At 34.5% G+C, this 15708-nt stretch overlaps 1 protein-coding gene across 1 annotated transcript; it reads left to right on the top strand.

The window, feature by feature from the left end:
- The first annotated feature begins 1674 nt into the window (after positions 1 to 1674).
- On the top strand, positions 1675 to 12067 carry LOC149944448 (ornithine decarboxylase-like). Its single transcript, XM_090176363.1, has 7 exons — positions 1675 to 1734; positions 1854 to 1985; positions 2327 to 2441; positions 2511 to 2587; positions 3405 to 3580; positions 9310 to 9453; positions 11890 to 12067. Exons 1-7 carry the CDS (start codon positions 1675 to 1677, stop codon positions 12065 to 12067), a joined length of 882 nt encoding a protein of 293 aa, XP_090032489.1.
- The last annotated feature ends 3641 nt before the right edge of the window (positions 12068 to 15708 follow it).

Raw genomic sequence — 15708 nt, forward strand, 5'->3', positions numbered from 1 at the left:
TTTACCCTTTAATGTATTTCCCGCTTTTCCCAAATACGTAGAGAACATTTGTACCCGCTTAAGCCATCACAAAATAACCAGCTGTTTATTAACTCCCATACCGTAAAGCGGTACTTTTACTCAATGTAGTTTGTCGAAATGTTCTTCAACAGACATTTGAATAGCTGCTAGTTCGCTAGTATTCACACCTACGTAGAAACTCAATTGCAAAATTTCGTAAGTTTAACAATTCTTTAACACTCACTAAATGCTTAAATTTGTATTCAAATTTGGAAGATTTCATTGGGTCCAGCTCAAAAATTATCTGGGAATAGTTAGGCCGCTGTCACGTGAGAGATTAAATCAACTGAATAACTAGTTCTGAACAGATTTCTTTAATCGTGGAATACAAATAAGATATTTAAAATATTAATAATTATTTTAATAATAATAAGTTAGTTACGCTGGATAGAGCGCTTGTTTGCTAGTGTACACAAAAAAAAAGAAAATTGGACTGAATTTTAATTTTATGCGATTCCGGTTGACCGAAAGCTTTGAAGAATTTACAAAGAAGCTGTCCAAAAAATAATTAAAGAAGAGTCTTAGGTACCCGTTAAACGATGGCGATATTCTGATGAGGGAGCTTCGAAGGTTTGATAAAGGTTTCGTTTCTAATAGGGTAGAAGATCCAAGTTGATCGAATCGAATAAAAGAAAAATTTCTTAATAATAATTTTTTAGCGTGAAGAAAAAAGTCAGAAATAGTTTTGAAAGAAGAAGGATGACTTGAAATTTTAAAAAATACAGTTAAAGCATTTTTAGATTGTAACAACCCAACTTAACGTTATCTAAACTAACCTAACCTTATCTTACTCTATATAATGATATGTAATTTTATAAGACAGGTTACCTTGAAAACGAGAAGGTTTAACTTTACGGAGCGTCGATAAACACAATTAATACAGAGTGTTTCAAAAGGTAATGCAACAATTTGAAGGATTTGTAGGGGGTGAGTTGAGAAGAATGCCTGTTTTTTCCCCATTTTCCTACGATGAGTTAAAATGTAAAAAATATTTTGGCCGTTATTAACTGAATCAAAACAAACCCAAAATTAACATTTAAACATATTGGGATAGTTTCAACCCCAAATGTAGTTAAAATGTTATCAAACTCTTCGTTGCCAAATTTAATTTTTCTAATTAGGAGTCCAAAAAGTTGGTCATTGGCTCATTTTAGTACTATCACTGTCACTGTCCAAATTTTGGTAATGGGGGCCCCGAAATTGGGATTTGGCGGTAATTCTCACCATTTGGGATTCAAAGGGAAATGATACAATAGAAAGGTGAAATCGTGCCCTCACTGCCTTTAAAACAATTTCGGCAATCGAAATTACGCATTTGCTGTCCCTCGCACAGTATAGGGATAAGAATGAAATTTATACGTCTATATTTAGTTATCAAAAACACCAGAGCTATTTAAGAGTGCACCAGCTACCGAGATATTTCGGGTAGGCGCTTTTGGGAAAGAACAGAGGGGCCTTAAAGATGGGAAATAAGAAGTTTGGAAAGACTTTGTCGTATACACTTTTTTCGCGCCTTTTTTTGACCCCTCTTGCTTACCTCCCGCTCGTCGGCCATTGCCTCTACCCTCCGCGGGGAGTCTTTAGCATCCACTGTTTGGGCTCCCGTTATATAGGATGGGGCTGCAGGGGAAAACCAAACATGGAAGCGCCCAGGAAAATACCGCGAAAAAGAGTGTATATTGCCTTTCTTTTCAAGGGCCCCTACACCCTATCAAAAGTATCTTCTTTACTAACCTTTCAAAACTTTTGAAAAAATTCAAATTATTCTGATTTGTAACTTAATATATTTTTAGTTAAACATGAAACAAAGCAAGGTCATAAAAGCATTATCAAAACAAGCAGAAAATACACATCTTGGAGGTTTTTCTGACGATAACGGAAAAACGTTTTCTAAAACTGAAATAGACGAAGAAACACTGATAAAGGTACTTTTGGTCCATTTACAATCTTTAAAATAATACTTATTGACCTGTAGTACGGAAACTCTATTTTGTTGTCCAAAACAAAAACTCAGAGTCCCCGATTTCGTTAGTTTCTCTATTGAGTTAATCTTTATCTAACAAAAGATCTTCAAAATGGAAAATCAAAAACTGGAAGTCATTTTATTGTGGTTCCATTTAAATAATATACATTGCCGACTAGTAACATATAGCACTACCCAAATCCACCTTTCCCAAAACCACCTAACTTTCGAAGACGTGAATCAAAAAATGGAAACCCTCCATTAATCTTGCTTTACGATTAAGCAGTTTGTTCTTGTTATCAGAATCTTTACGACTCGCAGGAAAACGATGAGCCTTTTATGGTTGGAGATTTGGAAAAAATAACTAATCGCTATAAGTTATGGACGGAACATTTACCAAACATTGAATTATTTTACGGTAAAAAACGATTAACCATCATGTCCGAAACTGATCTGCCAAAAATAGTTATTTTTTTTTTGTTTTTAGCTGTAAAAGCCAATGATGATCAAATTGTTCTAAAACATACAAAAGATTTAGGATGCAGTTATGATTGCCCTAGCCAAGTAGGTCAAACTTAGTTTATTTTAAAGTTTTACTTATAAAAACGATTTTCGCAATAGTAATTATAGAATAAACCACATTAAGATTATAATTATCAAGCCACTGTAATTATGTTCCACAACGGTGTATTTTTTTCATTCTGTAGAAAAAAAAACAGATAATTTTATATTATACGTTTTATTTTCGAGTAATATCTTATTGAAATTTGAAAAGATAAGCAACCATAGTAGTTGATTTCCGTTCTCATTGTTTAATGGGTGGTTACGATGTGCTAATCTGTGATGTCACTGTCTTTAACCCTTCTCTCCAAAATGTCGATCCAATCAATAAGGTGGTCGCTATTTCCGTTATATCTGAAATAAAAGGCTTTCACATTGGCTTTAAGTATGGGCTTTCGTAGGATCATATTTGTGGGGGATAGCTTTTAAAAACCACAACCACTTTGAACCTTCAAATCATATTCTCCTTTCTGAATAAGTATGTGACATTCTAACACACTTGGTCGTAGAGTACTTTAAAACGTTTGCCGCTTAAAGTCAATTTCTGATTTAACGTTGAGAAAGAAACAAATAAATAAATAAATAAATTAAATTAAATGCAATTAAAATGCTTTAGGGTCGTTTGTAACTTTTTCGTATTGTCGATTATGTAGTTTTTAACTTCTAAATTCAGACTTGAAATTCGTTTTTTGGAGGAACTAAATCACTTAAAAACTTTATCTTAAATTTTCAATTAGCTGGAGAGTCTTTGACCTTTAACCACAAAATGAATAGCTCGAAAAATACTCATTAATTCCTACATTTGTTTAAATTATTTTAGAGAGAAATGAAATACGTTCTGGACATGGGAGTTTCACCGAATAAGATAATTTTTACATGTACCCACAAATTTCCGTCGCATATAAAGAGCGCTTGTGACTGGGGTGTGGAAATGCTGGTATTTGACAGCGAATCAGAATTGGAAAAGATCAAACTGTACTTTAACGGAAAACCAAAGTATGTAAATTTGACAAATGTTTAGAAAACCGGATAACTTTAATTATCACAAGATAAATTGTAACGGGATTATTTTTATCCCATTAACACTTTATTGTTACTCCGGGTACTCGCATAACTGACACTATTGGGGTTAGCGAGTTAATAATTTTTACTTGGCTCAAAAATCATAGGGACGTGTTTCGGCTTAACTACGAAGGTAATAAAACTATTAATTGAGAATTGCCATATATAGGTAAAATTTAATAGTGACTTCAGAAATTTAATTTCATTCAACAACAAAACAAGAAATGGCTCAAAGGCCGTGAAAAGGTTATACACTGAGATACATAACAAATTAACCCGTAGGGTTAATGTCAGAGGCATATAAAAATGGTAACTTGACCAAGATACTAAAATAGCATAATTGCTACAGCTACACTAACAATGTTCTACGCCAGAAGGCATTGAAAGTTTTTGGGAGGTGTATTATCGGCTTATACCCCGATTACACACCGCTAACCATAGTTTGTGGTTAACGCGGAAGTAGCGACGAATCGTCATTATGAGTTAAAATTATACTCAAGTGGAATAAAATGCATCGTCCAACGAGGTAGTCCGTCGAGAGGGAGGATCGCTGGCTGCGGTTATCGCGGACCGCACATATAGTCAAAGTTGGCGTCGAGGAACCGCTACCGAGAAGTAGGGCTCGGAATCGAATATCCATTATAATAAAATATTTATAGTTTTTTGGAGAATTTCTTTAAGGATACAATTGTAGAAATGAATAAATTGCAATTATTCATAAAACGAACTAAACAAAATATCGACATTTCGTTAAATAGATAAAGATAATTTTTATTTTAAAATATTATTCATTTGGATAAAACTTGAATTCACTTATCTTATTAGTAAAATATGTACAAGATTTTTTATTCTTATCACTTTTGTTCATGACCAAACATTTTTTCCTAAACATATCCTTTAAAATAGTGAAGTGGGAAACGAGTATTTTTATATATTTATAAATAATGTCTATTTTTTATTCATATAAACAATGGATATTTTACCTTGAATGTGTTGTGTAACTAAGGTAATTTTACTGAATTATGCTTTTGGATAATTATTGTTCAAATAAAAAAATTCGCCATTTGGAGCGAACCGCTAACCCTTTCTTTTTATCTGTCGACAATGGCTAAAAGTAGTGCTCCGCATGCCTCCGGCTCCGACTTAAACCCTATCGGCTCCAGTTCCGGTGAAGCTCCAAGTGTTTTAAACCGGATCCAGGAGCCGGCTCCGAATTAAAGGATACAATAGTTTTATGGTAATTTTTTATGTCTAAGCTTTGGGAGCGTCCATAAATTACGTGAGGCGTTTAGGGGAGGGAGGGGGTCGAGCTGAATCTCACCCAATCTCACGTGGAGGAGAGTGGGGTTTCGGCAAATATCACGTAATTTTTTTCCGCAAGAAACAGGGTAAAATTGCGATAAAACTGGGTTAAATTAAGTAATTCAACCCTCGCACACACATCAGCATGCCCTATGACCTCTAGTGCCGTAGTGTACGTGCTGATCTGAAAAAGAGATGCTGCAGTACATGCGGTATCTACTTTTCATCCATCACAAGGGCTGCGGAGCACCGGAGTGGGGTCCACAGAGCACTTCCGGCACCAGCGCACAAAGTGTGACCTTCACGGATTGTCACACGCTGAGTTACCGAGCTTCTGTGTGCAAGCGACAACGGTTTAAAGTGGCTAAATCAGAGTGAGGTTGAAGGATCAGATGATTTATTTTACTGAAAATCACACATGAGTCCCCGTGGACCTAATTAGAATGAATATTCTTTTACGAATTTTAGTCGCTCCTTAATACTTAAAATTGAAGTATTTTATTGTTCGATTTTCTCACTGTGATTCTAGACTACGTTCTGTCTAAAATACTAGTCTTAACTAGTCTTAAATATAAATTATTAATCAAATTATGTTTTTTTAAATAAATCCAACGCATTCAAACACAGATTAAATCTCACGACATATCTCCAAGGGGGGGGGGGGCGAAAAATAACCAAAATCGCCTCACGTAATTAATGGACGCTCCCTATTTTGTTATGAATTTACGAGTCCTAGCAGTAGCAGTGGTACATTCCACTGGTAACTTTGTTATCTATCTTGTGTAAAAATAAAATAAAATATTTTTATTAGTATTGATGAATGATGATTAGCTTTTGAAACACAATAGTGTATTCTTTCACAGATACATTAGTGTTATCTTAATATATACATGCGCTTAAAAAATAATTAGTGGAATCGGAGCCGACTCCGGAGCCGGCTCCGGTTCTAGGATTTTGCATCCGGCTCCGGCTCCGGCTTTTTACGGGAGCCGAGTTTTGGCTTTGGCTCCGGCTCCGAGGATGTGTGGAGCACTAGCTTAAAGACAGTCGGGTAGTTTCCGTTTCCCCTTAGACTTAAAGTATCGTAGCTTTGTACGTAACAGATTTTAACTACATAGCGACCTCTTAATGGTATTTTAGAAATGCTTGTCCACGCCCTTAACGCGATTTCCATTACTCGCTACGAGTAACATTCCATTTGCTGGGCGATTTGGGGCTCGAGATCTTCGAAGAAGCAGTGGCGTCGCTATGGGGTGCGGACCGTCCTGGGTGTTAACCTCAAAGAGCGCCAAGAGGGGTGACACACTTGGCCCTTGAAGCATCTGACGACAGAATAAAATCATGCCTCGCTCAATGTGCAAGAGTGAGACTTTAAATTTCCGCATTGGGTGACACTTACCTTAGCTACGCCACTGCGAAGTAGATCCGCATGTTTGGATCTATCAAAATAGAACGTACCAATCTTCCTCGTTCATAAATCGCACCCAAAAAGATAAATATGAAATATCAAACGATAGGAGATATTCTCCGCTTGAACACTTCGTAGTCGCTTTCACAAGTTGGGCCATTGGAACCCATAAGGTGGACATTCTCTATCCCTGATGTTTTGACAATAGAAAGGTAAATAGTACAGCAATTTAATCAGGAGATTGCTCCTTCGTTATGGCTGTATGTATTTAGTTCGTGGGTTTTTTGGGTACTTGGGACCCCAAAAAGTTCGACCAAAAAAACTAAGATAGTTGCCAAGTTTCTGAAGGTACCTTTCAACCGAGCAACGTATCCGTATAAGGGGCGTCTTTGAATTCTCGTTCAGGGTTCGTACACGATAGGGAAAACCTGGATAAGTTGAAAATACGCCCAAAAAGTCAGGGAAAAAGTAAGAGAATTTACTTTCTGAAAATTGTAAACTCGTCGATTAACTGATTCCTTAATGTACATCGCGTAGAAGTCCTAAATTCTTGCCTTGGAACTCGTAGGTTTATAGACAAATCCTAGTTTTTGTGTATATAAAATATTCGAGATACTATGAAGGTATCCGTGGTGCTCTTAGATGTAATAGAAAACGTTCAGGAATTTTATTTAAAATGGTCAGAGAAAACTATATTATACTACTAACCGACCGCGACCTCAAATTATACCGATATGGAGATCGGGTCTATTAAAAATGTGTTCTCGATTTGGATAAAAGTAAACAAAAGCGATTCCGGTTTTTCTTTTGTTCATGTAGATAATACATTACCAATAAAAAAATTCAAATTGTTTTAAATTTATCCAGTCGTGAATTTTTTTCGTAAATGAATTTGCCTATTGTTTATTTAAGATTTGGATATATTTATACTTAATATACGTTTTTGAAGGTTTGAGTTCGTTAAAAGAAAAAAGCTGATTTAGACCTTTATTCCGTGAATAACTTTTTCTTAAAAAACATAAACCCTAAAATATATAAACAACATTTTCTTTATGAACAACGAAATATTATTCAGATAAATGATTGTTTAAAAATATAAATTTTAAAGAAATGCATTTATTCACTAGTAAACGAATTCTATTTTCTTCAAATAGACAATCGTAATTTGGATATAGTAGGCCTTATCCATTGGATAAAAGTTGTAGGAATTCCGAGCCCTACCGAGAAGCACCGGTGAATACTTCGATGTCTTTATTTTAACTCTATTTTGAAGCGGTTGGTCGGTCTCTCTTGGAGAGAGAGAGAGAGAGAGAGAGAGAGAGAGAGAGAGAGAGAGAGAGAGAGAGAGAGAAACTCCAACTTCAGTTCTAGTTGTCGTTTTGTACTTCTAAATCACTGATTTCTGGTTTTAATCAAAAGGGGGCCGTGACCTATTTCATCCGGGTCGGATATAGTGTCACTTGGACCCAATAACCTCTTGGCATCCATATTTGAATTGCCCAATAGGACGAGGTGGGATGTACCAAGTCTAATGACCAAGGGGGCACTTAGTCTTGATTACCCCCAGGGTCAGAGGTCGGGACACTTTCGCTGGAAGTCGGTAAGGCCCGCACACCTCGCGCAAGATCCAAGGTCAGAGACCATAAATAAAAATAAATAACCACTTTAATTTTGACACATTCAATTTTTAAAAGCAATATAACAAAAAAATACTTGAACATGAAAGCATCGATACCGATGCACACATTTCTGGTTTTATGGCAATTCTCAATTCTTGGAATAAGAGTTCGAAATGAATAATGAAACCAAGGAACTTTATGGGACTAACATTTGGGAACGGGCGGCTTATGACAATGCCTCAAAAAAAAAAGCGGGAAGAACTATCGGACCAAGGCCAAAAAAAAAGGGTCGGGGAATAGAGACTTTGCGCACTAGTCTTCTAAACCAATTTAGGGACGACTCTGCTACAGTGCCTGGGGGGCACCTTCGCGGAGGCCAATTGAGAATATAACAATCGTCAGAAAGAACGGCCAGCATTAATATTCAGGAAAGGTATTTTAAACGAAACTAAATAGGGGAGAAGCGTGAGAGGGATAATTGTTACTAAGAAAACTTAACGAAAGAGCAATATATTCAAAAACTTAATATTTGGGCATTACAATATTCAAGTTTAAATTTTAGGCGTGTAGCCGTTTGATTTACTTATGCAATTGGTTTTGCCTATTTATGCATTATCTATCTAACGACTAAGACAATATAATTTAGATCAAATGTCAAGACATTTTAGCTCATGAAAGATTTTTTGTATTTTTGGTTTACGTTTTGTATTGTATTTCTGATGTTTAGTTGGTTAAAATAGGGTTTAGCTATCACTTTTCCAGGAAAAGTTTCGTTCCTTTAAATATTAAGTATTACGCAAAGAAGCCCTAGACGCCAATGATTTGGAAATAGTTTCCTGGTTTGTCAGGCTCAGTTAATTGGTGTTTCCATAAAATAAAAGAGTAAAAGTAAAAGAATAAAAGGTTTTCCTCTCTAATAATTTTTGGCACGCTCGTTTAGCACGTGGACTTCAATTCCAAAATCGATTCGAGCGCGTGCTCTATCTTCAATAGCTATAACTAGTGAAGTAGAAAAATAAATTTACACGGGACCACCCGTATTTTATAGAAACTCCTATTTTCAGGGATTACATTTTTATAAAAGAACTTTTAAATGTTTTTAGATCACACGCTCACGGTTTTGTGACGTAATTTATAGAGGGCGTGTCAAATTCAAATCGTAATATATACCCAAGTACACTATGTTTGTATATTTAGAAAAATAAAATGTTTCAGTTGACATTTTCATCTACTTAGCAGGCTATAATTCAAAATACGTCTGTATGCACATTCTATGAAATCTGGAAAAGCAAATTAACAATCTCAAGTTTGATACATTATTTTTTCCTTTGTAGATGTATTTTGCGCGTGGCCTTACATATTGAAAACACACATTCAAAAACAACAGCCATGAGGATTAAATTTGGTTGCTCATTTAACTATGGCGTACATATGATGATGATTGCGAAGCAAATGGAATTAGATATCTATGGAATAACGTAAGAAGGGCTTGGTTCATTTTCACACATTGGGATATGATGCCCTTTAAAAAATGAAATTAGTCTATCTAATTAACAAAATCCAATTAACCACTCACTTCTGATTCCATTTTTGTGCAACAAGGTTAAAAAGTCCCCAGCTTCGAGAGGAACTTATTTGGATTTACGAAATTGACTACACAACGCTTAGATAAAGAAGTTAATAATTGTAGTCACAGTTACGATCTTTTTAAAAAATGAATAGTCAAAATTTAATGACAAATAGTGCAAGGTATTATCGAGTTTATACTTCTTATAACCCAAAATACAAACTTAAAAAATTAAATTAATTCACCGACTTGAGCATAAACAACTTATATAATAGTTGTCATTATAAACTAAGAACCGGAATATTTTCATGTATAATTCCATGCCATAATAGTAAATTAACATGCACTTATCAATATTCAGCGGTGCGAATGCTGTACAGTTCGACGAAATGAAATAGCAGTCCGCGGTGTGGAAACCCCATTTCGAGACATAATCAAGAGGCATATTTAAAAGCAACTTATCTTGATTTAGCACTAGCATTTAAGCATATCTTGCATCAATCTGTTTTTTGATTAAAATTTCGAAACAATAGTTGATTATTTCCAATATCTGCCCACATGTTCACAGAAAAGCTATTTTTAAAATGTCCTTACGGACGGGATATTTGTTCGAGATTTGATCAAAAATTGGACAGATCAAACAAGAAACAAATAATAATTTAAGCAGGATATTGATCCAATTCTGTCTTAAAATCTTATTTAAGTAATAATAATACGTAAAATAATCTGAAGTAGCTAAAGGTGAGGAATAATATTCGTGGTGTTAGCAAGTGACGGCTGGCCGACAGTGCCAATTTTTGGTTGGGCCGACTGTCCGACGGCGATTTGGTCGTAGCCAAAATACAGTCGGAAAACTACTCTTTTGACAGGTACTATGTCCGCCCGAATTACAGTCGGGGAAACTGTTTTTACCGCAAAAAAAATGTACTTTCGGACTTAAATTTGGTAGGTATCCCGACGCAAATAAATTACTACACGACCCCGTTTCGGACTTACCCGACTCCGATTAGGATCCATATCCATTCCCATTTCGGATTCATATCCGACCCCGTTCAAGATGTACAAAGATACCGCTGACAATTATTTGATAAGTCGGCCAATATTAATTTTTACCGTCTACAAAGTGACCTTTAATGCAAAAGTCGGCCGACTGTCAGAAATCAGGCCCGAAACAAAGATACGACTGACAATTATTTGAACAGTCAGCCAATAGTAATTTTTAAAGTCTGCAAAGAGACCTTTAATGCAACAGTTGGCCGACTGTAGGATATCAGGCCCGAAACGGTAATAGTTAGTGTAGGGAGCTGTTGGCTCGCTTGGCGTGTAGTGTTTGCCACCACCCTCCTACGCATTGTAGCCCGGCCACCTGTTTAAGGTATTAAAAGTCGCTAGATGACTTGCGCCTAGCTGAGTATTATTATTATTATTAAACAAAAATACCGCTGACAGATATTTCAACAGTCGGCCAATAGTAATTTTTACCGTCTAAAAACTTTGGACACTTAACCGACAAATGGAGTTTGGACTCATAACTAACTATATTTCGGTTACCATCTATAAATTGAACATTTAACATAACTTACACTGTGAAGCAAAGCATCAGCTGTATAAACAGGGTGTTTCGGAGACATCTATAGCATACATTTTCGGGCGTGTTTTTTGGGAAACAAGTAGTGAAATAGGTACTAAGAAATGTTTTCCTATATTGAACCATATCCGAGTAATTAGCCGTCAAACATCGGCCTCTAAAACCTCGAAAATCGCGCGAATGTGTATCTTCTATTATTATTTGAACCCAATTGTTTCCTTTCACTAAGCATTAATTTCTTATCTTTTTCGATATAAAACAAAACAAGTATCAAAAGTGCATTATTCAAATAAAAGAAGTATGCTACGTATAAAAATACTTTTTAACAATAACAAGGTGTTTCTAAGCGACTACGCCCTTAATAAAGGGAATTATTGAATTTCGTTTTTTAATTATCAAATGCCATAAGTAAGTACAAATGAAACACCTCGTGAGGCGTTTTTCTCCTAAAGCTAGTACATTTATTTCAAAATACTATTCTGATAACGGGTTTTACGTGACTGAAAAATAAAAATACGAAAGAATGTTTATTTAGACCTAAGATGAAATTGTTTTTAATTTAATAAATTCAGTATTAAGGAATCTTATAGGTTTGAAACCAGAAGGTTTTAAATTGAAGTAATAATTAAGATATTATTCCATCAAAGGTTTGTCAAACCTTAAATTATTTTAGTATATTTATATTTGTTAATTAACAATGAGAATAAAATTATAAAAATGTTTAAAAACTGCTAAGATAAATAATAACACAATTTTTAGTTTTCACGTAGGTCATTGTACTGAATCTGAAAAGCCATTTTTGGAAGCTTTGGACTTATCGAAAATGCTCTACGATAAAGCCAAAATATTGGGACATTCGGTGGAAATCATTGATATCGGCGGTGGATTTCCTGGAAATAGTGGAAGCGAACACATTTTTATTAACGTATGTTCTTGAAGTTTAACTGAAATTTGGCTATCAGAGCTGGACAACTCTATTTAAGATTAAAAATGGTTTGTCGTAATGGCACATGAAATGACTAAGGGACTGTGCCGACTCGTTTCTGCACTCTCGTCAATTTACGAGGATTGGACCAGGAAGTAGGCGTGGCCAGAGAACTTACGATTTGTTTGATCCCCTAAAGTTACGATAATTTATAAAGCGTCCTTGCACGGGGCCCTTAGTTGGCTCTTACTGATTAGATTGCTACACATATAAAAATATTAAAATAAGATCGATTAAGCATGCATTTTACGAATTTTTCTTTTAATTCAGCAAGCCAAAAATATTCAAAAGTCTATCACTGAGATATTTCCAACAAACGTGCGTTTCATAGCAGAACCTGGTCTTTTCCTTGTGGCAAATTCGTTCCAGTTATATATGAAAGTTATTGGAGTTCAAAACCTAAGCTTAAAAAAACAAGGTGATTGAAATTATACAGAAATAGTTAGCGGTTTACTTTGGTTAGTAATATAGGCTGATTTACTTGTCCCAATGTTAAACGTAATGGTTATTAATGATCCATAACGGGGATTGGGACCCACAGCGACTGAAACGCACACAAATCGCCAAATATTTCCAATTATTAGTAATGGTGGAAATCATCTATCGAAAATGCCAAAAATTACTTGAAAACCTTAATGTCGTGAATTCGTTTAATGTACGTTTTCAAAAGTACGTTTAGGGTCATTCACGTTCGGTTAGGCCGAAGGGGAAATAAATTTAGTAACCTGGTGTACACTCGTTAGGTAATCCCTCGGTTAATTCCTGGATAAATTAGTAATCCCAGGTAATTTGTGTAATCACAAGTAATATCCGTATTTTTTGGTGGAACCAATTCTGCCTTGAACAATCAAATGTGGCAAGTATTCCCAATATTTTGAAGGAAATTGAAATATTGGGGGTCAAATAGGCACGTGAATACCAAAAGAAACGTAATATAGAAATCTTAATGAATCTCGGGTAATATCAGTAATCTCGCGTAATATCTAGTATTCTTCAGTTATCTCGTGTAATCTCTAGTAATCTTCAGTAATCTCGTGTAATCTCGGGTAATATCAGTAATCTCGCGTAATATCTAGTATTCTTCAGTAATCTCGCGTAATCTCTTTTTATCTTCAGTAATCTCGTGTAATCTCAGGTAATATCAGTTATCTCGCGTAATCTCTGGTTATCTTCAGTAATCTCGCGCAATCTCTGGTAATCTTCAGTAATCTCACGTAATCTCTAGTAATCTTCAGTAATCTCGCGTAATCTTCAGTATTCTCGCGCAATCTCTGGTAATCTTCGGTAATCTCTAGTAATCTTGAGTAATCTACCGTAATATCTAGTATTCTTCAGTAATCTCGCGTAATCTCATAATTATCTGTCATAATATTATTTGGATTATTAGAAATAATCCCGGGTAATTTTAGGAAATATGTTTTTTTTTAAGTAATCTCTTTAATATAAAATTTGGTGTACACATTTTTAGCGAGTTATTTCACCCTTGGGTTAGGCATACTGCCATGTGTTCAATCGAGCGGCTAAGTAAGACATTTTGACTAGTTTGTATAAGAAATAAAATGCCTCATAAATATATTCTTTGATAATAACCCTCTTAACAATAAACATTTTCTAAACAAATTGTCTATTTCAGATATTTTTCTTAACGCTGGCATCTACAGTGGCGCCAACAGAGATAATTTTGATCTTCATTCCTCTAAACTGCTTCATTTGAACGTAGGCGAAAGATTTTTGATTGTTTACATTATATAGTAAAATTAAAACTATATATAAGAAAAGGAAATTAAATATATCATATAAATTAAATTTCTATCAATTTGCTCGATCGAATCATTTTTCTCAAAACCATTTAATCTAAATTTCTGAAATTTTCATGGTTTGATAATTGGTAAATGAACCAATCAATTTGTAAGTTTCAGGATGATTTGACCAATGTTCGCAAATTTGAAAAATAATTTATTCACGTGTTAGAAAAAAAGTGTCTTCCATAATTATTCAACCCCTATAATATATATAACGCCCCTATAATCGAAACCTGGAATGAATATTTCCTGTAATGTTGTAGTGGCGATCACCTTGGAGAATGGTGCTGTGAGTTGGTCTACTGTTAGAAAAGCGACATTACGTATACATTCTCGAAACAATAAATCTTACATAAAAGCGTGAGAAAACACGTAATATTGGATTTGAAGAAATAACCGTTAATCATCAGATAGAATAAAAGTGTAGCTTTAATTAAATTTTATTAAAGATATTGTCACTTTCTTGACTTGATAGGTGCCAATAAATATACCACTTAATAATTGACTATCATTTTAATTACGTAGACTTCAAAACGTATCTCTAAAACCATGTTTTTAAAGGGAATTTTTATATCTTATGTCAATTAAACCAAAATTGTTTGTTAGCTCAAAAAATATTTGAAAGCTCGAACTCTTAAAAAAATTGTGTTGTCGTACAAAATGGCAGATATATCAATTTCAAAAGGGTTATTTCAGATAGTATCAACTTGTTTTTTTCATGACCTTCAAAATGAATGAAAAATAGGGTATTTTTGAGCTGATCAACTCAATTTCTACATTTTCTTTATGTTTTACAAATTTCTCGTTGAAACCGTTTGTTTGACGGGTGAAAACTAATTTCAATTCTGCTAAATTTTGAACAATTTTCCAGAAATTTATAAATTTAATAAATTTAGATTAGATGGTTTTTGGAGAAAAATGGTCTGATCGAGCAACGTGAGACACCCTGTATGCTTCCAATGTTCTACGCTTGAAATAAGAACCTTCAAAATAGAGACAGTACTAATAATAGACAAAATATGGGTTTTGGGTCAGTAAATATGCCTATCACATGTAACTTGAATATTTAATGTGGATAAGCGCAGAAATACAAGTGGTTAATGTATAACCTGATGCCATGTGGAGAGAAAAATTACATACAGCCTGCGAAGGAAAATTATTTATATTTTAGTGTGTAGACCCACGCGATTGGCTCGCTGAAATGAACCTTCCGAAACTAAGCCTCGGAGATCGGATAAAGATGGTCGACGTCGGTGGCTACACTCGCAATCTCAGCTCAAACCACTTCTGTGGATTTCCTAATCCAAAAATTTACTATTTGATGCTTTAGCTCTGCAATGTACAATGAGGGACAGCATATTGAGGAAATTTAATCATCTTTTAATTAGGTACCCCAAAGCTAATAGGTTATAGTTAATGTCTTTAACAATAGATGCAAAATTGAATATAAGGGACAGCATATTGAGGAAATCTTAAATTTTATCATCTTTTAATTAAGTACCCCAAAGTAAAAAGATTTTTGTTAATGTCTTCAACAATAGGTGCGAAATTGAATATAAGGAAATATCAACCTCATTCCAAAATATAAAATTATATTTCAATACAATGAATATTTCGCAATTTAAGGGTGAGTTTGTAGGGAATAGGGCACTACAATTTAAAACTGATCAACATTATAATTAATGATCATTATATTTGAGATTCCACGTCTAAATGTTTTCTGAATTATTGAAATTAAATTCTTTTAATAATGTGAAAAGAGCTGCATTTACATCCATACGTTTCTATGAT

Source organism: Leiobunum rupestre, chromosome 5 (genome assembly GCF_980474605.1).
Source record: "Leiobunum rupestre chromosome 5, qqLeiRupe1.1.hap1, whole genome shotgun sequence".
Taxonomy (NCBI): domain Eukaryota; kingdom Metazoa; phylum Arthropoda; class Arachnida; order Opiliones; family Sclerosomatidae; genus Leiobunum; species Leiobunum rupestre.

Excerpts from the sequence above, each read along its gene's own strand:
- LOC149944448 (XM_090176363.1), top strand. The coding sequence starts at position 1,675 with ATGGGGCTGCAGGGGAAAACCAAACATGGAAGCGCCCAGGAAAATACC. Across the intron at positions 1,735-1,853 it reads AAAATACCGCGAAAAAGAGT|TTAAACATGAAACAAAGCAA; the intron begins GTATATTGCCTT and ends ATATATTTTTAG. Across the intron at positions 9,454-11,889 it reads TTAGATATCTATGGAATAAC|TTTTCACGTAGGTCATTGTA; the intron begins GTAAGAAGGGCT and ends CACAATTTTTAG.